At 50.2% G+C, this 22,160-nt stretch overlaps 1 protein-coding gene across 2 annotated transcripts in view; it reads right to left on the minus strand.

Annotated features, from left to right (window-relative positions):
- Positions 1-22,160, minus strand: part of gtf2h4 (general transcription factor IIH, polypeptide 4) — a 130,889-nt gene that overhangs the window by 63,980 nt on the left and 44,749 nt on the right. For both annotated transcript variants that reach the window (XM_059970843.1, XM_059970842.1), the window contains 2 exons: positions 20,626-20,757; positions 10,204-10,300 (listed from right to left, as the gene is read on the minus strand). In XM_059970843.1, the coding sequence (XP_059826826.1) occupies positions 10,204-10,300; positions 20,626-20,757 (229 nt within the window). The remainder of the gene's footprint in view (positions 1-10,203; positions 10,301-20,625; positions 20,758-22,160) is intronic.

The following is a 22,160-nucleotide window of genomic DNA, read 5'->3' on the forward strand; positions in this document are numbered from 1 at the left end:
GACATCAGGTCATTGGGCTGCCACGGCCTTGGAAACATCGCACTGGAAACTGCTGGGAAGCAGTAACACTCGAGCTTTTGGAAGTTTGCTAGACAGTTATACGAGGGCAAGGTTGTGATGCAATGTGGTCTCCTGCCATGGGCAAAATTCTATTGGTCCACCTTCCCACACGCTAGTACTCAACCTTGCTGGAGTACTCCAGCTGTGACTTATATCAGTTTAGTGCGGTTACTTAATTCTTGTCTTCAGTCTTTCCTCTTGATAGCTACCATCCAATAATCACCCTCCCCCTCGCACTGGCTACCTCCCCTCTACTCTTTCAGTCCAGCTGGAGGTCTCGACCCAAAACACTGACCTTCCATTTCCCTCCACAGGTAACGCCACATGATATAGGAGCAGAATCGGGCCCTTCAGCCCATCAAGGCTGCTGCACCTTAATATCATGGCTGATTTTTTTTGGCTCTCAAACTAATTTCCCCCGGCAACCCTTAACCCCCTTACCAATCAAGGGTCCATCAATCTCTGCCCTGCAGTCGTCTGTGGCAATGAATTCCCACAGATTCTCCGGCCATAGAAATTCCTTCTTACCTCAGCTCTGAAGGGACGTCCTTTGATTCTGATACTATGCATTAGTTTCTAGACTCTACAGCAAACGAACAAGTTCCCCCCCCCCCCCATGACCAGTCTATCCAGGCCTCTCAGAATTCAGTAGTTGCCTGATTCACTGAGTTGCCCCAGCAGTTTGTTTCTGTGCTCCAGATTCCAGCATCCGCATCCTCGTGTTTACTGTGTGTCCTTGTTGCAACTTTATCTGCTCACTTTATGGATCAATCTGAGTCCCTGCCTGGAGGCACTCACTCCCCTCCTCTCTGAAATTATGTCAATGACTTTCCTCTGGAAGTCATGCACACAAGATCATTTCTTGAGCAATTAATTAAATTCAAATTGTTCCCAACATCTTGCACTCTCCCTAAGACTTCGCCCTGGGTTTATGCAGATGCAAGGACATAATCTATAACATCACTGCGGGATGTCCTTACACTGACTAAATTTGTAACCTGACTGAAATTTCACACCTCAACCAAGGTCTCAACCTTGGTTCAGCGGTCACCTCTCTCGTTCGCTTGTCGAGAGTCTGGAGGGCTCCAGACACCAGTGAGCAGAGGGCAATATCTGGACCCACCCTCCCGGGGCAAAGTGCAGGATTGTTACTCTATTTAGGTAAACTGTAGACTCTCTCAGCACAGCACTATTGGGACCCTCACCATCAAGTACAAGCCCTCTTCTCGCACTACCGTGAGGGAGGAGGTACAGGAGCTTGAAGACCCACACTCAATGTTTTAGCAACAGATTCTTCCCCTCTGCCAACAGACTTCTGAATGGTCCCTGAACACCACCACAGTAGTCTTCTTTAACACTGCTTTTTTTTTAAAATCGTAACTTACAGCAAATCTTGTCTTCCACCAGACTGTTGCCACAAAAACAACGAATTTCACGACATACAGTAGGTCAGTGATAAGAAATCTGATTCTGAGAGGAACCCCTCCGAACCGTACTCCGTTCCTTATGCACGCACACCACCCTCCCCGGCCCTAGGACAACCAACATAGACTCCTGACCTCACAGTCCACCTCATCATGAGCTTGCACTGCACTTCTCCCGTAGCTGTTACACTTTACTTTTCCTTGTACTAACTCAAGGCATTGTGCAATGAATTGAACAGTATACAAGACAGGTTTTTCCACTGTACTTCAGTACACGTGGGAATAACAAACCATTTCCAATTCCACCCACCCTCGGTGGCTCACAGAGCTCTGTGTACAAACTGGCTTAAGTCCTGATTGTCACAGTTAGTGTACAGTTCTGGGGGTGAGGGGGTGAGACGGTGTCCAGATTCTGTGTAACAATACAAAAATGCAAGATCTTGCCTTTCCCTCTCTTTTACACCTGTATTTCCAGGTTCCTGCTGCCTGTGGACTCTGTTACACACTTTGCCCAAACCTACACTCACCAGGATGCCTGTTTGTTACAAGTTATCAGGCAGCCAGGAGTGGGAATTAAGGCAAATCTGCTCCTTCTGCATCCAGAAGGTCAGGGCCGGAGAACATGTCTGATCCAGCACAAAGCCAAGGCCGGAGCCCCGGGCCCAAGAGGTTGAGCATGACCCTGATGACCCTCAGCAATGTTTTCAGGTGCCCTTCAGAAAGCATCACAGATCTGCCTGTGACTACAAGAACTTGTGGAGAATTGTGAACACAGCATCACGAAAACCAGCCTCCCCTCCGCTCAACACGCACAAAATGCTGGAGGAGCTCAGCAGGCCAGGCAGCATCCATGGGGAAAACGTACAGTCGACATTTCAGGCCGAAACCCTTTGGCAGGACTGGACTTTCCTCCATTCGCTCTGTCCACGCTCCTCACTGCTTTGGGAAAATCACCAATATAATCGTGGACCAATCCCACCCTGGACATTCCCTCTCCTTCCCCCCTTGTACCCTTCTGCCAAGAGCAGAATATACAAAAGCTGGATTGAACACCAGGTTCAAGGACAGCTTCTATTCCTCTGTTGTCAAGAACGCTGAATGGTCCTTATATGCAGGAGGAATGCTTGATCTCTCAACCTATCGTGCCTTGGCCCTTACACTCTGTCTACCTGCACCACACTCGCTCTATAACTGCGACAACACTATTCTGTGTTCCGCTTTCTTTTTCGCTACCTTTGATATGCCAATAGTGGCGTGGAAAACAAAAGTTTTTAACTGTGTCTTGTCACACGTGACAATAGCAACCCCATACCGAACTGGAGCACCTGGGATCGTGGGGAGAACGTGCAAACTCCACACAGACAGCACCCGAGGTCAGGTTCATACTGGGATCAACACAGCGGCTGGCACGAATACCAACGGCTGTGTCACACCGAACAATGCCAAGCAGACGCAGGCTGGGTTGGTACAGGGATGGGAGGTGGCCCAGGTCAGCCCAGAACCACACTGGGGACATCGCCCGTCCTGACCACCACCCGCCCCCTCCCCCAGAGCCAGAACGGGAGCGAGTCTCAATCACTTGGCAAATTCCCTGCGGCAACTGGACTGATGGAGGTGGCTGGGAGAACAGCAGGTGCGAGGAGCAGGCTGCAATATCATTTACGACCATTAATTTCTTCCAGCTAAGTAAATGACGTGTTACGATCGGGCACTGTGCCTGGACTTTAATTAGATCGTGTCCTAAAGGTACAACAATAAGCTCAATTTTCGCAGCAAATGTCTTTCTCATCCTCTGGTACCCAAGTTTGCAAATGTTTAACTCTCTCAGCTTCTCATTGAGTTTAACTCTCTGCCAGCAGTCAGCTGAGATTAAGTCCGCTGCTGTTGGACTAATCGCGTGCGTGCCTGGTAAGTAATACACTTTCTGAGGAATATCCTTCATTTTTACAGAAAAGCCATTTTCTGAATGTTGGTGCAACCAGCAAGACTGACAGCTCTAGCCCCTGGTGCAGGCAGTGAGGGCTCACTCTGCGTCATTGCACCAAGCATCAAACACCCATCCTCCTTTCCTTTACCCTGCCCTCCGCATCCCATTCTCCCCTCTCCACAACAGGGACAATTTACAGCAGCCGAGTAACCTACCAATTCACATGTATTGGAACTGGAGCATCCACAAGGACATAAAGCGAACGCAAAGAAGGGCAGACATGGCTAGTACGAGGGGGCATAATTACAAGGTGATTGGGGGGAGGGGGATATCAGAGGCAAGTTATTATTACAGAGTGGATGGTGCATGGAACACACAACCAGAGGCGACAGTAGACAAATATACTAGAGACATTTAAGAGACTTTTAGGTAGGCACATGGAGGAAACTTTTAAAAATTATGTCTGGGGAAGGGTTAGACTGATTATGAAATAGGTTAAGATGTCAGCACAACATTGTGAGTCTCAGGGCCTCTATGTTTGAACCCAAGTGTTCACAGGAAGAGCTGATGAACTCTGCACTGTCAGCTCTGGAGGTCAGTGCCAGGATGAACCACAGGGAGAATGTGCGAACTCCACACAGACAGTACCCGAGGGCAGGATCGAGGCCTGATCTCAGGAGCCTCTAGCCAAGGTGCCACCATGCCCCAGATTTGGAATTACACTCACCAGGCAGAGTGACAGCATTTCACCCCAGTCCTCAACTTGTTCCCAAGGCTCACAGATTGTCCAGGCTCAAGAAAAGCTGGGCAAGTTTGTCCAGACCGACCAGACAAAGCCCTCTGGATCTCAAGCCCAATCAGTGCAATAGGTTTTAATGGAGAAAAACTGTAGCCAGTTGGGAAGAATCAACCAAGCACAGCTGAGGCCAATATTATGTTTAGTTTCAGTCACCCCTTAATGGGAAAGTGTTAGGAAACAGGAAAGAGTGCAGAATAGGTTCACAAGGATGCTGCCAGGACTTGAGGGACTAAGTTATAGGAGAGGTTGAACAGTTTTGGACTTTAGTCCTTGGAGCACAGGAGACTGACGGGTGATCTTACAGAGGAGCATAGATAGAGAGAATGCACACAAGCTTTCTCCCAGAGTGGGGAAATCGAGGGCATAGGTTTGAGACGAGAGGAGAAATATTTAACAGGAACTTGAAGGGCAATTTTATTTTACTTTATTGTCACCAAACAATTGATACTAGAGCATGCAATCATTACAGTGATATTTGTTCCTGAAGTACAAATCGAAGTATAATAAAAATTTTAATTATAAATCATAATTAGAAAATAGAAAAGGGAAAGTACGGTAGTGCAAGTCAGGTCTGGATATTTGGAGGGTACGGCCCAGATCCGGGTCAGGATCTGTTCAGCAGTCTTATTACAGTTGGAAAGAAGCTGTTCCCAAATCTGGCCGTATGAATCTTCATGCTCCTGAACCTTCTCCCGGAGGGAAGTGGGACAAAAAATGTGTTGGCTGGGTAGGACTTATCCTTGATTATCCTGTCAGCACTGCTCTGACAGCGTGTGGTGTAAAGTGAGTCCAAGGATGGAAGATTGGTTTGTGTGATGTGCTGGGCTGTGTTCACGATCTTCTGCAGCTTCTTCCGGTCTTGGACAGCACAACTTCCATACCAGGTTGTGATGCACCCTAGAAGAATGCTTTCTACGGTGCACCTATAAAAATTAGTGAGGGTTTTAGGGGACAGGCCAAATTTCTTCAGCTTTCTCAGGAAGTAAAGGCACTGGTGGGCCTTCTTGGCAGTGGACTCTGCTTGGTTAGACCAAGTCAGGTCATTTGTGATAGTCACCCTGAGGAACTTAAAGCTTTGACCAGTTCCATCTGCGCACCACCGATGTAGATGGGGTTGCGTGGTCCGCTACTCCTTCTGAAGTCAGCAACCAATTCCTTTGTCTTACTGACGTTGAGGGATAGGTTATTGTCTTCACACCAAGCCACCAGGTTCTTAATTTCCTCTTTGTACTCAGACTCATCATTACCCAAGATACGGCCTACAATTGTGGTGTCATCAGCAAACTTATATATTGAGTCTGATGGAAACTTGGCTATACAATCATTGTATAGGGGGCTGAGTACACAGCCTTGTGGGGCACCGGTGCTCAGAGTGATTGTAGAGGAGAGCTTGTTCCCTATCTTTACAGTCTGGGTCCTGTCTGTGAGGAAGTTGAAGATCCAGCTGCAGATCTGAGTGCTAAGACCCAGGTTCCAGAGCTTAGGAATCAGTTTATTTGGAATGATGGTACAAAAGGCAGAGCTGTAGTCGATGAAAAGGAGCCTTACATATGCGTCTTTATTCTCCAGGTGTTCTAAGGAGGAATGTAGTGCCAGAGAGATGGCATCTGCCGTTGACCTGTTGCTCCGGTAGGTGAATTGCAAAGCGTCGAGGTTGACCGGTAGTTTATGGTTGATGTGTGCCATAACCAATCGCACGAAACACTTCATAGCAATTGATGTTAGAGCCACAGGTCGGTAGTCATTCAGGCATGCCACCTTGCTTTTCTTCGGCACCAGGATTATCATTGCCTTCTTAAAACACGATAGGATCTTACACTGAAGCAGGGAGCAGTTGAAGATGTCAGCAAACACTTCAGCTAGCTCACTTGCACAGGCCCGGAGAACCCGTCCCAGGATGCCATCTGGGCCCGTCACCTTCCTTGGATTTATCTTCAGGAAGGCTCTTCTATCGTCTTCCTCGGTGACGATGAATCTTGATGCCACCAGGTCTGGTTCATCCAGAGGGGACGGGATGCTCCTCTTCAGTTCGAATCTTGCGTAGAATACGTTAAGTTCGTCAGGAAGAGAAGCGCTACAGTTATTGATATTCTCAGCCTTTTCTTTGCACCCAGTGATCTCATTTAGACCCTGCCATAGTCTACTGGCATCCCTCTGATTAGCCTGGGCTTCCAACTTGGCTCAATATTGCCTCTTGGTGCCCTTAATGGCTTTCCAGAGTTCACGCCTAGATTCCATGTAGCGACTGGTATCTCCAGACCCAAAAGCCACAGCTCAAGCCTTCAAAAGGGATTGGACCTCATAATTCATCCAAGGTTTTCGGTTAGGGCATACCCAGATCGTCTTGCGAGACACGCAGTCCTCTTGTGCATTTCCAGATAAAGTCCATGTCAGCTGAGGCATACTCATCGAGGTTAGCTGCCGAGTCCTTGAATACTAACCAGTCCACCGATTCAAAACAGTCGCTGAGGACCTCATCCGTTTCCTCTGTCCAACGCGACACCACTTTTGACACCATGACTTCCCTCTTCAGTTTCCGATTGTAAGCCGGGAGGAGGAGTACAGCCTGATGGTCTGATTTTCCGAAGTGAGATCGTTGGACGGAACGGTTGGCATCCTTGACTGCTGTGTAGCAGTGGTCAAGTATATTTGGGCCTCTAGTGGAGCAGGAGACATTTATTTATTTTTACACAAAGGTGGTGAGTATGTGGAATAGGCTGCTAGAGGAAGTAGTTGAGGCAGATTCAGTAACAACTTAAAAAAATATCTGGATAACAGAAGTCTAGAAGGTTATGGGCAAAATGCAGGCAAATGGGACTAGCCTAGATAGGTGGCATGCATGAGATGGGCCAAAGGGCCTGTTTCTGTGCTGTATGACTCTAATCAACCCATTTCAAAGCATACCTCCAATAACTGGTGGGGGGACACTATGGCACAGGTAGAGTGGCTGCATCACAACTCCAGAGTCACAGGTTCAATCCCAACTTCTGGACTGCCGGAGTGGAGTCTACATACTCCCCCAGGTGCCACCAGTTTCCCAAAGGTACAATACGGGGGGGGGGGGGAGGGGCAATAATGGGCATGTCGAGAGGGTAAGGTTAATACAAAAACTGAGTGGTTGACAGGTGCAGAGGGGTTGTTACCGTGTCTGTATCTCTCTATCAACTTCTGTTACAAAGATAAAGATAAATACCCATAACTCCAAAGTAAACTTATTAAATGAAGGATCTGCCTCTGAAGTCTGATACTTGGAGTTGACAGCCTTGAGAACCGTGAAAGGATTTGGTCATATATACAGAATAGAAATAAGCCCTTCAGCCCAATTTAACTGTGCTGACCACAATGCCAGACTAAGCCAAGCCATTTAAGGTGGCTTAAATCAGGACTTTATTCTCTAGAATGGAGGAGACTGAGGGGTGACCTGATAGATATAGAAGATTGAGTGGGGAATAGATAGAGTGAAAGCTTATAGTCTTCCTAGGCTTAAAACAAGAGGGAACAGATTTAAGGTCAGAAGCACGCAGTCAGTCGCAGGAAGAAAATGCAAGCTGCACACAGACATCACCCAAGCACACACCAAACTCCGGTTTCAGGGGCTGTGAGACAGTGGCAGCTTCTTCACACAAAGGGTGACGAGTGTTTGGAACGAGCTGCCAGAAAGGTGGGCACATTAGCAATGTTTAAAAGCTATTTAGACAAATACATGGATAGGAGCGGTTCGGAGGGCAATGGGCCAAACACAGGCAGATGGGTCTGGCACACTCAAGCAACACAGTTGGCATGGACGAGTGGGCCAAAGGCCATGTTTTCAAGCTGTGTGATTCTAACTCGAGTTCCATTTTCCCTAGGTTTGGCCATATCCCCTCCAAGCAATTCTCATCCACGTACCCGTGCAAGTATCTACCTGCTGAAGAACGGGGGCAGCAAAGATTCACTAAGCAAATCCAAACACATGGAGAGAGATTGGATAGATTGGGCCCGTCTCCTCTGGCACTCAGAAGAATGAGAGGAAATCTCTTTGAAATTGACACAATAGATCTTGACAAGATGGATGGTTTCCGAGGTGAGAAACCTAGGATTAGCAGGCTTCTGCATCAGAACAAGGGGAAGACTGCAGGACTAAGTTATTTCTCTGCACAGAGGGTGCTGAATCTTTAAAGGGCTGAGAAGGTGCAACACCGATTGGAGTTGGATTCCCACCACAATCTGTAAAGCATTTCGTACGTTCTCCCCGTGACTGCATTGGCCTTCACTGGGGCCTCTACTTTCCTCCCACGTTCTAAAGATGTACGGTTAGGGTTAAAGATTATCTGTATTTGTCACATGTATATCAAAACATACAATGAATGCATCACTTGCATCAAATCAATTCAGTGAACGTTACACTGGGCAACCAAGCTGTGGGCATGATACGTTGCCACTAGCAGTCTGTCTTCAGCACATTCCTCCCGATTTGTTTTGACTCAAAAGATGCGTTTTCATGTATGTTTAGAAGTTTCAATGTGCACGTGACAATAAAACTAATCTCTATCTCTATTTCCCGGGAGAGGTTGCTGAGGAAGAGATCACCCGTGGTCTCCAGAAAGGATGAGGTAACCTTGTGGGACCAGATGATCAACCCCTACTCATGTCCTCTCTCTTCTCCAACTCTTCCATCGTGTGGAAGATACAAAAGCCCAAAAGCACGTACCACCAGGCTCGAGGGCAGCTTCTATCCCGGGGCCTGAATACAATGAGGTTGACTCTTGATCTCACAATCTAGCTCTTTAAGAAGATTAAGGAGCAGAAGATTAGTTTTACTTATCATACCGTGAAATGCACTGTTTGTGTCGAACCACAGCAGCGAAGATTGTGCTGGGGCACGTTTTCGGCACCACAGCATGCCCCTAACTCACTGACCTGAACCATATGCCTTTGGATTGTGGGAGGAAACCTGAGCACATGGCCACAGGGAGAACTTACAGGAAATGACTCCCAGTCAGTGATCATTGACGCTATAAAGCGAGTACACTCACCACTGTTCCACTGTGCCTTATTGTTTACGACCTTGCAGCTGCCCTGCATGTTACACTTGACTCTGCACTCTGTTATTATTTCACCTTGTACTACTACAATGCACCATTCCAGTGAATTGTTTGGTATGGATGGTCTGCAAGAAAAGTTCTTCACCGTACCTCAGTACCCGTGACAATCATAAACCAATTTAACACCCTTCCAGAGCCTGAAGAGTTACCAGTTGGTCTGGAGCTCTTGGGCAAATGTAGGTCTCAGACTGGTGCCCCAGATGGCCTCAAAAGAGAGCAGAAACAGGAATTTCACAACCATCACACTGAGGCAAGATTAGGTGACAGAACTATTTTCAGCCGTCCTCCAGAGAGACAGGAGGAAAGCAGGGTAACAGCATTGATTGATTACCTGAGAAACTGAAAGCAATGATTGCGCAGTCGATTCTGGCAAGAGAACAACTCATTATAAAGTGTTCAGGAGCCAGAAATCAGTTGTCTCACTGCCTCTTTATTCTCTGGATGTAGGCGTTGCTCGAAAGGCTGCCCATCTGCAGTCACTCACTCCCCTGGGACGTGGCAGCCCCGGCTGGAGATCCCTACAAAACACTGCCTGAGGACAGCTGAGAGTCAACCTCTGGCAGTTCCCTGGGAGGGGGCGACATGGCTCAGGGGAAACACATTCTGAATGTCAAAGCCGAGGAATGCATGAGGCAGTTTAAAAATAAACCAACAAACAAGAATCAAAAGACTGAAGCCAATGAAGATTTTCACACAGAAGGTGAGATCTGTCTGGAAAAATCTGCTCCAGAGGGAATGCAAATTACTGATTCACTGAAGCACTGTTGGCTGCCAGAACAGCAGATTAGGTATTGAAGGCTGAGCCCTGGACCATCTTTGTTTCACCTGTCACCTTAACTGTGTTACAGGGTTCACCTTATCATATACCAGGTCAATAACGCGTGCACAGTTAAAGTTTGGCTGACTCACCTCCCACCGTTCCATAGCGTACTTGTCCAGGGAGGGGATGTCTCGAGCATGCTTGTCTGGTCCCAGTTGGCTTGTGTCATCTGCCCACGCTTTGCCCCTGTGGAACAGGGCATATTAGTCTGTTAGAATCAAAGCCACTGTTCTCCAGCTGTAACACAGGGGCACCAAACCCTATCCCAGTCCCCAACAACACACCCACCACCCAGTTCATCCATCCCCAACAACGCACCCACCACCCACTTCACCCATCTCCAACAACACACCCACCACCCTCTTCACCCAGTCCCCAACACACCCACCACCCTCTTCACCCATCCCCAACACACCCACCACCCAGTTCACCCATCCCCAACACACACCCACCACCCTCTTCACCCAGTCCCCAACACACCCATCACCCAGTTCACCCATCCCCAACACACCCACCTCCCACTTCACCCAGTCCCCAACACACCCACCACCCTCTTCACCCATCCCCAACAACACACCCACCACCCTCTTCACCCAGTCCCCAACAACACCCACCACCCTCTTCACCCATCCCCAACAACGCACCCACCACCCACTTCACCCATCCCCAACAACACCCACCACCCTCTTCACCCATCCCCAACAACACACCCACCACCCTCTTCACCTAGTCCCCAACAACACACCCACCACCCTCTTCACCCATCCCCAACAACACACCCACCACCCTCTTCACCCAGTCAACAACACCCACCACCCACTTCACCCAGTCCCCAACAACGCACCCACCACCCTCTTCACCCGTCCCCAACATACCCACCACCCACTTCACCCATCCCCAACAACGCACCCACCACCCACTTCACCCAGTCCCCAATAACACATCCACCACTCACCCCAACACACCCACCACCCACTTCACCCAGTCCCCAACAACACACCCACCACCCACTTCACCCATCCCCAACAACGCACCCACCACCCATTCCCAACAACACACCCACCACTGTATCCAGAGATACCGGCCATGTGACAGATGCACTGCCACCTGGCTGGTCAGAGGACACCCCACATGCCAATCAACATTTGGTCCCTCCCAACTAATCAATGCACACCTAAATTATTGGTCACCTTAATTGGATTATCTCACCCAGCCCCATGCTATAAAAGGTGAGACTTGTCCGTGAATCAACCTTTCTTACAGACCACCACATTGAAGGTAAGTGCATTGATTTATGCTTGGGAAGGTCTATCGTTTGTCCTGGTAAGGGAGCCACAGCTATCCAAGGTCAAGGGGGATAGCTGTCGTAGTGCTTTTCCCTTGTTCTTTGTTTGTGTAACTGTACCCTGTCCCCACACCGCTTCCTGTGTATTGTAGTTGCTTGTGTTGACCTGACTTCCTCTTGTAAATAAATTCCTTATTAAAACTGTGTGTGTCCAGGCCTCTACTGTTGAGACTCAAAGAACCAGTTATTTCCATCACAACATTTGGCGCTGCGGAGCTGGGTCTCGTAGGTTTTGGCTGGACACAAGCACAGAGGATAATGTTCTGGAATAAGGGGAAGAAAGCCAATGCAGGCTCCCAGGATATCCCCGGGTGGGCTGATGAAAGGGAGGGATTTGAGAGTCTGGCCAGCATGCCGGCAGACCACGGAAAACCAGTGACTGGTCTGAGCAGTTAGAGCCCCATGGAGAGAAGCTGGGCCATCATGTGGTCTCCCTCCTGAAGGAATCAGGGTTCCCCAAAGCCAAGGGGAGTCAAAGGGGTGCCTTCTGGTTGTTTGCGTCCCTGCTGAGACGCCAGGTTAGAATTACTGATCACCTGCAGCACTTGTGTGGTCGGAAGGACAGGGAAATTGAAGACCTCAGTCAGCGTTGTTGCACGCTGAAGGAAGCAGCACAGGCTGCCCAGGCCCGAGTCAATGACCTTGAAGTTCGGGGAACTGAACTTGCCTGTCGCCTCATAAAACTTCAGCCGGCCAGGGCAGCCCGTCGGTCTGGCTGGCAGCCGGACCCATTAAAGATTCGAGCCTTGGTCCAGTGTGGTGACAAGCTGGACGCATGGCTGGGGGATGGGGACATCTGGCTGGATAGTGTCGACGAGGGGGTGCCCGAGGTACCAAGGTCCCACAACCACCCTTCCCCCTTCTCACCCGACCTCCAACATGCCCGACCCGTCACCACGCGGTCCCAGGTTCACCGCAGGGAGGAAGGGAACGAGGGGGAGACGGCCGGACCTTCCCCAGTCACTCCGAGACCACGGAGACCCGGGACTTCTCCCCCAAGGAACTGACCCAACTGGCGGATCGCTACCGCCAACGACCAGGCGAGCACCTCACGGCCTGGCTGCTCCGGCTGTGGGACGAGGGGGGGCCCAACCTCAGCCTCTCCCATCAGGAGGCAAGCGCCCTGGGAAGCCTCTCTGACCGGCAGAGCATAAAAAATGCGCTGCGGGCGCCACAAGTAGAAATCCGCAACGGCACAACCCTGTGGGATCGGGTAGTGACCGCGGTACGAGCTCACTATCCCACACATCTGGAGCGGGATCTGCACGGGCGCCTGCAATGGGGTACAGTCAGTGAGGGCACCCGGGTTATCAGGGAATGGGCACTGGTCAACGGCATCTATCAAGGTGCCTGCGACCGTAACTTCCTTGAAAACACACGAGTGACCGGTGCCCTAGCGGGATGCTTGGTCACTACCGCACGCCCGATCTGAAGTCGGTAATCCTGCCCCTCGTGGCACCAGCCAGCGGTAGGACCGTACGGGACGCCATCACCCTTCTGGAGGGACTAGAATATATGCAGAGGGGGGCACCTACGCAGGTCCGCGAGACCAAGACAAGGGCCCGAGACACTATCCCTCTCAGATATACACGCAGGCAGCTGTACACGGACCTGCTGCGTGCAAAGGTGGATCGTAACCAGATAGATGGCATCCCCACCCCCAACCTATCTGCCCTGTGGAAGGAGCATTGCAGGGGGAAGACTACTTACAAAAAGACCACCCACACCGAGCCACCCTCCGCGCCTCTCCTGCCCGAAACCGTCTCGAAGCAGAACTCAGACGGCTCGTCAGGCAGGAAATGTCCCACCTCCACCAGCAAAGTGCCTCACCCCCAGCGTGGCAGCCCTCTTCCCCCCTCCCTTAGGATGAAGGCCAGGGCCCCCGGCGCATTTGCTCTCTCGCCCTTTCCCGCCCGGGGGACCTGAGGCCACATGTACCCGTCACAGTACATCGGGGAAAGGGAAACACACAGAGGTGGATGGCGCTTGTCGACACAGGCTCCCAGCACACGATTATCCCAGGCAATCCTGCCTTACGGAGGGGTACGGACATGCAGATAGAGGGATTGGGGGGGGGGGGGCTCCCTGTTACCAGCTAGGAAGGTCACCCTTCACCTAGCCATAGGCAACCATTCCCCCAGACGTGTACAAGTCCTTATTGCCTCCTCCCCAGAATGTATCCTCGGGATCAATGTTTTAAAGGGACAATCACTTGAAACAAACAGGGGCAAGTTCACCTTCGGCATCGCGCGAGCCACTATTGTCGTCGGGGTGGCTAAGTGGGAACCAATTGTTATTTCCCCCTCCCTCCAAGATCATCTGTAACAATCAGTACAGAGTGCCGGGGGGGGGGGGCACAAAGAAATCGCAGACTCCATTCAAGCCCTGTTACGGGAGGGAATTATTAGAACCGCTGCCTCGCCTTTCAATAGCCCCATTTGGCCCGTCCTGGCGGATGACCGTTGATCATAGGCAACTGAACAAGGCTGGCCTGACATTGTCACCCTTATTGAAGACATCGCAGGCCGTCCCCATAAACCCTGGGACGCTGTTGTCGATTAAGCGAATGCATTTTTCTCGATTCCCCTGCACTCAGATAGCCGAGACCAGTTTGCCTTTACTTGGGATAGCAGACAATACACATTTAATCGCCTGCCCCAAGGCTACATTCACAGCCCCACAATTTGCCATGGGCTTGTCTCCCGCGATTTACACTACATCCAATTCCCACTGGAGATTTCGATTGCACATTATATAGATGATATTCTTCTCCAAGGTCCTTCTGAGACCATTGTGTCAAAGGCCCTTCACATGCTGATTGAATCCCTCAGGGGACGGGGCTGGGCCATTAATATGGAAAAAATACAGGGCCCCAGCCAGGGTGTCATTTCCTTGGAGAACAATGGAACTCTGGGCACAGAAGCATACCCGATGCCGCTAAAAATAAAATTTAATTTTTGCCGTCCCCTCGAATAAAACTGACACACAGAGATTCGTGGGGCTCCTGGGCTATTGGCGGCAGCATATTCCCCACTTTCCCATGCTTCTCCGGCCGCGCTATAGGATCTCCAGGAAAAAAAATCCACATTTCTGTGGGGCCCAGCGGAACAGACTGCCTTTGATACGGCGAAACTAGCGGTGGAACAAGCCATGGCACTGCCACGCAGGTCTGCCTTTTGAGTTACAGGTCTCAGCGAGCGAGACGGTCGCCGAGTGGAGCCTCTGGCTGAAGACCCCAGGGCGTAGAGTCCCCCTCGGCTTCTGGACTATGTCCCTACCTGAAGCGGCAGTGCGCTACAGCCCCTTTGAGCGCCAGCTACTAGCCTGCTACCTGCCGCTCCTCGCCACAGAACACCAAACAGGCACCGACCCCGTCGTCCTTCGCCCCCATCTGCCCATAATGCGATGGGTCAAGTCCCCCGATTCTACCCACAAGGAGGGCTGTGCTCAGAGGTCCTCCATTTGTCAAGTGGAAGTGGTACATTGCGGACCGGGCTGAGCCCGGTCCTGAAGGGGTCAGCCGCCTCCATGAACAAGTCATGGCTTTCCCCCAGTCCCAGGACCCTGCCCCAGACATCCCCGAGGTACAACCCTCTCCAGCATGTTGGGGTCAACCCTTCGATTCCCTCGACCCTGACAGCAAACTGCGCGCCTGGTTCACAGACAGCTCCAGCCGCTGGAAAGAGGGTAAACAATTTTGGAAAGCGGCAGCACTTCATCCCGCCACGGATAGAATTTTAACCACCGAGGGGGAGGGGGGGTTCCAGTCAACTTTCCGAGCTGGCGGCAGTAGCCCTCATCCCTCAAAACACTACCGGACCAGTCCACATCTACACTGACTCCTGGGCAGTAGCTAACGGCATTGCGGTGTGGATGGCCCGGTGGCAAGACATGGGGTGGGAAATACACGGACGTTCCCTCTGGGGACAGCACCACTGGCATTTCATTTGGGACCAGGCTACCCACAGGAAAATTTCTGTCCACCATGTGGATGCCCATACCCGGAAAGATAATGAAGAGGCAACGTTTAACGCTGCTGTGGACCAGGCTGCCCAATTATCATCTGCCACCACTTCCACCCCTGACACAGACCCCAGTGCACTAGCCGCGTGGGCACACCGAAAAGGTGGCCACTTAGGGGCCGATGGCACGCGGCGCTGGGCTGAACGATTCGGTGTGGCCTTGACACTCGATCAATGTAAAACCTCTGCAGATAACCGCCCCATCTGCCAGCAAGTCCGGCCACGGGACTGGCCGATAGGGCCACCGGGCCACATTCGTCGCGGCACGGGAGCGGGTCAGGTATGGCAAATCGACTGTATCGGACCGCTACGGTGACAGAATAAGAAGCAGTATGTCCTCACGATGGTGGACACATACCCGGGTGTCCTGGTGGCGGTGCCCTGTGACAGGGCCGACTAGAACGGCACCATCAGAGGATTACAACACCTCTCCTCTCTCTATGGGGTCCCATGGGAGGTACAATCCGATCAGGGCTCACACTTTGCTGGGACCAAAGCCCAGACATGGGCGGCTGAGGCGGGGATCTCGTGGCTGTTCCATATACCCCACCACCCCCAGGCATCGGGCTTAATTGAAAGAATGAACGGCCTGCTCAAGGAAAGAATCCGCACTCTGACACCCTCTCGCACGCTGCAGGGGTGGCTAAATGTCCTTCAGCAGGCCGTCGACCAGTTAAACACACGGCCTACTAGCGAAGGGGGATCCCCACTGGCCCGCCACCCGGCTCAGTCCCCATCTCCCGACTGGGAAACCACCGAAGCCCCCCGAGCCGAGGAATCGGGCAGAGTATGGATCCGACAGCCGCAGAGCCTCCCCAGAAAGGGAGAAATTGTCGCGCGCGGTCCAGGGGACACCCGCTGGGTTGCCATTCCGGGCAAATCTGATTTGTCCTGTTTACGTACCCGGCATTTAACCAGACGGGAATGAGTTTCCTCCTGCACCTACCCCCACCCCCGTCTCCCTCTACAGGACAATGGTGCGACTCCAGTCATCCCTCCTGGTCGCTGCGATGCTCGGCTCCGTGACAGTTGCCAACACCTTCCTCAGGGTCGCTTACGAGTTTGCCAGCAACACCAACAGATCGGACTGCTGGATCTGCTTGCGGGCCCCAGCACACGCTGATGATGCGCTGCCACTCACGCCGATCCCGCTGGATGACATTGAGATGAACTGTTTACACAGACTGTTTGCTCCTGCTGGTTTTGGCATATCTGTTTGGGGGGGCCCTGCTGGCGGTCCCCCATCACTCTCCTCCCCACTCCACAACATCTCTTCCCTTGACCCCCGATGGGGTGGGTGCTTCAGGAACTGGTATTTCCCTCCCTACAATTTGACCTCCACCCGAGTCCCCACCCTCTATTCCATAACTCTATTCCACAGCCTGAGTATACCTAACGAATGCTGGTGCAGACTCCGCAATGCGCACACTTCTGACTTTTCCGTTGGTCACAGCAACTGTCAGCAAAACTGGTACCCGGGTGCCCCAGTGACCACTGCCGACGATGCCGCTAAGCTGGGAGCTCCCTGGACTCTAAACGGGACCCACTGGATCTGCGGCCACCGCGCCAACCTGTGGCTCCCCACGAGCTGGTACGGCTGCTGCTTTCCAGCACATGTAGTGCCCTTCATCCACCCCCTGAATGACCTTGGGGAGCATCCGGCGTACAGCGGGCACCGGGACAAGAGGGCCATTACAGAGGCAGAGAGATTCTGGATGATGGCCTTTCCCAGTTATGGTACGGCCCGGCTGTCCCGGGAGGTGATCCAGATGACCAGTGTGCTCGAGACTCTGGCCAACGAGACGGCAGTGGCCCTGCAACACACGGAGGATGCCCTCACCCGAATGGCGGCAGAACTGACAGCTGTCAGGATGGTCGCCCTGCAGAACCGAATGGCACTGGATTACCTACTCGCTGCTGATGGTGGAACATGTGCAGAAAGGAATGCTGTACCTTTATCCCTGATGAGTCCAGCAACATCGCTCACATTCGGGACTCGGTGGCTAAAACTCAAAAATCAAGGGACCAGCTCCTCCAGCACAACACCTCATGGGGCAATTGGTGGCCGTTTGGGTCCCTAGGGGGTGGTGGGCAATTGTCATTCACTGGTCCATCGCACTCATTCTTGTAATCATAGCCATTTCTATACTATGTTGCTCATACCAGCTGATTAAGAGTGTCTCTGCATTTACTTAGCTGCTCAAAATTGGTTATTTCTGGTATATGCGATTTTGTTTCACCCTCTTATGTATGTTGGCTATCTGGTGCGTCTTCCGAGGGGTGGAGTGTATCCAGAGATACCGGCCATGTGACAGATGCACTGCCACCTGGCTGGTCGGAGGACACACCACATGCCAATCAACATTTGGTCCCTCCCAACTAATCAATGCACACCTAAATTATTGGTCACCTTAATTGGATTATCTCGCCCAGCCCCATGCTATAAAAGGTGAGACTTGTCCCTGGCTCGGTCTCTCTTACAGACCACCTCACTGAAGGTAAGTGCATTGATTTATGTTTGGGAAGGTCTATCGTTTGTCCTGGTAAGGGAGCTGCAGCTATCCAAGGTCAAGGGGGATAGCTGTCGTAGTGCTTTTCCCTTGTTCTTTGTTTGTGTAACCAAACCCTGTCCCCTACACCACTTCCTGTGTATTGTCGTTGCTTGTGTTGACCCGACTTCCCCTTGTAAATAAATTCCTTATTATTAAAACTGTGTGTGTCCAGGCCTCTACTGTTGAGACTCAAAGAACCAGTTATTTTCCATCACAACCACCACCCACTTCACCCATCCCCAACAACACAGGGACACCCACCACCTTGTCCTCCTTCCCCCTTCCTTTCCAGTCCTGATGAAGGGTCTTGGCTCGGAAAAACAACTGTATAGTCTTTTCCATCGATACTGTCCAGCCTGCTGAGCTCCTCCAGCACCTTGTGTGTGTTGATTCAATGTAGGTTCAGATTTACTCTGCATCGAACCCGCATTATGTCTGTTCTGGCGGTATTTAATACAGAGTGCTTTGTACCTATGCTTGGCTGGACAATTTGAACAAATGGTGTAGAGAAGGCATTTCTGTGTACCTGGTTCATTTCTGTGTAGTTCTGGATGTTTGATACTGGCAATAGATGTCCTAAACAGAAAGTGTTCCATTTCCAAAGCACCAGTACTTTGGATTGTAAACTGATTTTTTTTTTAAAATGTGATAGTTTTCTAACAATTAAATTAATTGCTTAGCCAAGATACCATTGCTATGGTTACTAAAAGCATTGGTAACTTAATTGCTGCAAATTGAGGTCTACTTGAGCAAGGCCATAATCTCTTTGGTGACAAAGCAACTGCTTCATCTAAAACCCTGGGAGAAAAGATCACTGAGATCCCAGTGTGAGAATGAAGGAACTTGTCAACAGGAACAGCTCTACTCTGGAATGAGACCTGAAGCTGCCTTATGTCCACAGGCAGCCTTGGAGGAGAACCTGAATGACTTGGAGACCTAGGGATGAGAGTGGGGACAAAGGGTTGGAGTTAAGACCCTAAGACATAGGAACAGAATTAGGCCGTTCTGCCCATCTGACCATGGCTCAAAAAACCCATTCTCCTGCCCTGTCTCTGTCACATTTGATGCTCTTATTAATCAATCTCTCCTATAAATATACCCAATGACTTAGCGTCCACAACCATCTGTGGCAATGAATTCTGCAGATTCACCACTCAGTGGCTCCTCATCTCTCAATGAGCTTGATGACTGACGTTTAATATGCTGTGTGTTATTTGTTCTTTTCTTCCCCCCCCCCCCCCACACACACATTTGACGGTCTTTGTTTTGTGGCTGCCTGCAAGAAGACGAACCTCAGGGTTGAAAACTTTATATGTACTTTGGTAATAAATGTACTTTGAATTTGAAACACAGAAATCTGCAGATGTTGGAAATGCACGCACACACACACACACACACACACACACACACACACACACACAGAGTGTGGAGGAACTCAGCAGCTCAGACTGCACTTATAGAGAGGAATAAACAGTCTACGTTTTGGGCTGAGCCCCTTCATCAGGACTATCATCTCTGTTCGAAAGTAACATCCTTCTATTCGGAGGCTGTGCTGTAGTGTTTTCAGGCTTTTGTATCTTCAGCCCGACGGAAGAGAACAGATTGTAAATTGGATTAGTAAGTATGCAGATGATACTAAGGTGGGTGGCGTTGTGGATAATGAAGTAGGTTTTCAAAGCTTGCGGAGAGATTTAGGCCAGTTAGAAGAGTGGGCTGAACGACGGCAAATGGAGTTTAATGCTGAAAGTGTGAGGTGCTACATTTTGGTAGGAATAATCCAAATAGGACATACATCGTAAATGGTAGGGCGTTGAAGAATGCAGTAGAACAGAGTGATCTAGGAATAATGGCACATAGTTCCCCGAAGGTGGGATCTCATGTGGATAGGGAGGTGAAGAAAGCTTTATAAATCAGAGTATTGAGTATAAGAGTTGGGATGTAATGTTAAAATTCTACAAGGCAATTGGTAAGGCCGAATTTGGAGTATTGAGTACGGTTCTGGTCACCGAATTATAGGAAAGATGTCAAGAAAACAGAGAGAGTACAGTGAAGATTAACTAGAATGTTACCTGGGTTTCAGCACCTAAGTTACAGGGAAAGGTTGAACAAGTTAGGTCTTTATTCTTTGGAGCATAGGTTGAGGGGGGACTTGATAGAGGTATTTAAAATAATGATGAGGATAGATAGAGTTGACATGGATAGGCTTTTTCCATTGAGAGTAGGGGAGATTCAAACAAGAGGACACGAGTTGAGAATTAGGGGCCAAAAGTTTAAGGGTAACAAGAGGGGGGGGATATTTGTTTACAGAGTGGTAGCTGTGTGGAACGAGCTTCCAGTAGAAGTGGTAGAGGCAGGTTCAGTATTGTCACTTGAAGTAAAATTGGATAGGTATATGGACAGGAAAGGAATGGAGGATTATGGGCTGAGTGCGGGTCAGTGGGACTAGGTGAGAGTAAGCGTTCGGCACGGACTAAAAGGGTCAAGATGGACTGTTTCCATGCTGTAATTGTTATATGGTTATGGTTATATTGAGAGAGTTAGACAGTACTTGTGACAATAAACCAATTATAGCCCCGTGCCGTGGTCACTTACCCGCCGAGCACTACAATACGCAGGTTCTCTTTGAAGATTGGATTAAGGATCAGGCCCTGGAGCCCACCGGGAAGCTGCTGGGAATGCCAGAGTCGTAGTCCCATCAGGATGCTCACGCAGTCGTCGTGGGCTCTACGGAGGGGTGACAGCAGAGAGGTCAGTAATAAGATGGACTCTTGACCTCATAACGATGTAGGTTATGACTTTGCACCTTATTGTCTGCCTGCACTGCAACTTTCTCTGTAGCTGCTATACGATTCTGATTGATCTTGCTCTATCTTAATGCACTGCGTCTGATTTGATCTTTATGAACAGAAGGCAAGGCAAGCTTTTCACTGACAACAGTAAATCAATTTCCATTTCAATACAGTGAAATCCAGACAAATCATGCCATATGTAAGCATGTCTAGAGAGTCATTTATTGTCATTTATATATAACAAAGTGAGACATCTCTGTGGACTAGGGTGTAAAGCACAGTAACAAACATCGACTTCGGAAAGTAATAATTAAACATACAAATGAATTACGTAGAAATAAGTACATACATTAAATATTCTAGGGTATAAAACAAATTATCCGGAGACAGTTTGAATGCGAGGTGGCAGGGAGTTCAGAAGCCCATCGGTCTGAAAGGAGGCACTGTTTCTCATCATGACCGTTCTTGTCTTTATGCATCAGAGTCTCCCGTCTGATGGTAGAAAGTCTAAGAGGAAGCTGGATGGATGGGTGGGATCCTTAATAATACTGAGGGCCCAGAGTACGCAGCACTCCTGATAAATACCCTCAATGGATGGTAGGGAGACCCCTAAGATCCTCTTAGCTGTTCTCACCGTCCTTTGTAGGGACTTCTGGTCCGACATTTGGCTACTCCCATAGCAGATGGAAATGCAGCTCGTCAGGACACTCTCAATGGTGCTCCTGTAAAACTCAGTTAAGATGGGGGAAGGGGGAGCCTCACTTACCTCAATCTCCTCAGAAAGGAATGCAGATTAGTTAACAGTTACAGTGCTGGTAGACACTGCAAAAGCCATGACAAGGTAGACTGAGAGGTCAAGAGTCACACGTAACTCAAACTGACACAAGGGAGACAGAGACACAGCACGAAACAGCCCACTTCACTGTTCTTCCCTGCAAACACTGAGTGGTGCTAGGGTGGGGAAAATGTCCCAACTTGAGACACCAGAGCAATTAACCTTGTCTGCCCACACAAAGTAGAAAGTAGTTTTTCTTGTGAACGTCGTATATCTGACACTCTGTGCCTGTGGTGATGCTGCTGTAAATAAGTTTTTCATTGCACCTGTACACAGATGTACTTGGCAAGATGTCAATAAACACAATTTGATGACTCGAGGCCCAGAGGTCGGCAACTAAGGGGGTCAAAGACCAGAGGTTGAAGCCCCAAGGTTGGCGGATCTGGAGTTCGGAGGCCCAGTGCAAGTCTGGGGTCCCAGTCCAGAGGTTGGAGGCCACAGGTAGCCTGCCCTGGGGCTGCAGGGTTGGAGGCCCATCTGTGTGGGTGGGGATGGGGAGGAGA

The sequence above is a fragment of the Hypanus sabinus genome, chromosome 5 (assembly GCF_030144855.1).
Source record: "Hypanus sabinus isolate sHypSab1 chromosome 5, sHypSab1.hap1, whole genome shotgun sequence".
NCBI classification, from domain to species: domain Eukaryota; kingdom Metazoa; phylum Chordata; class Chondrichthyes; order Myliobatiformes; family Dasyatidae; genus Hypanus; species Hypanus sabinus.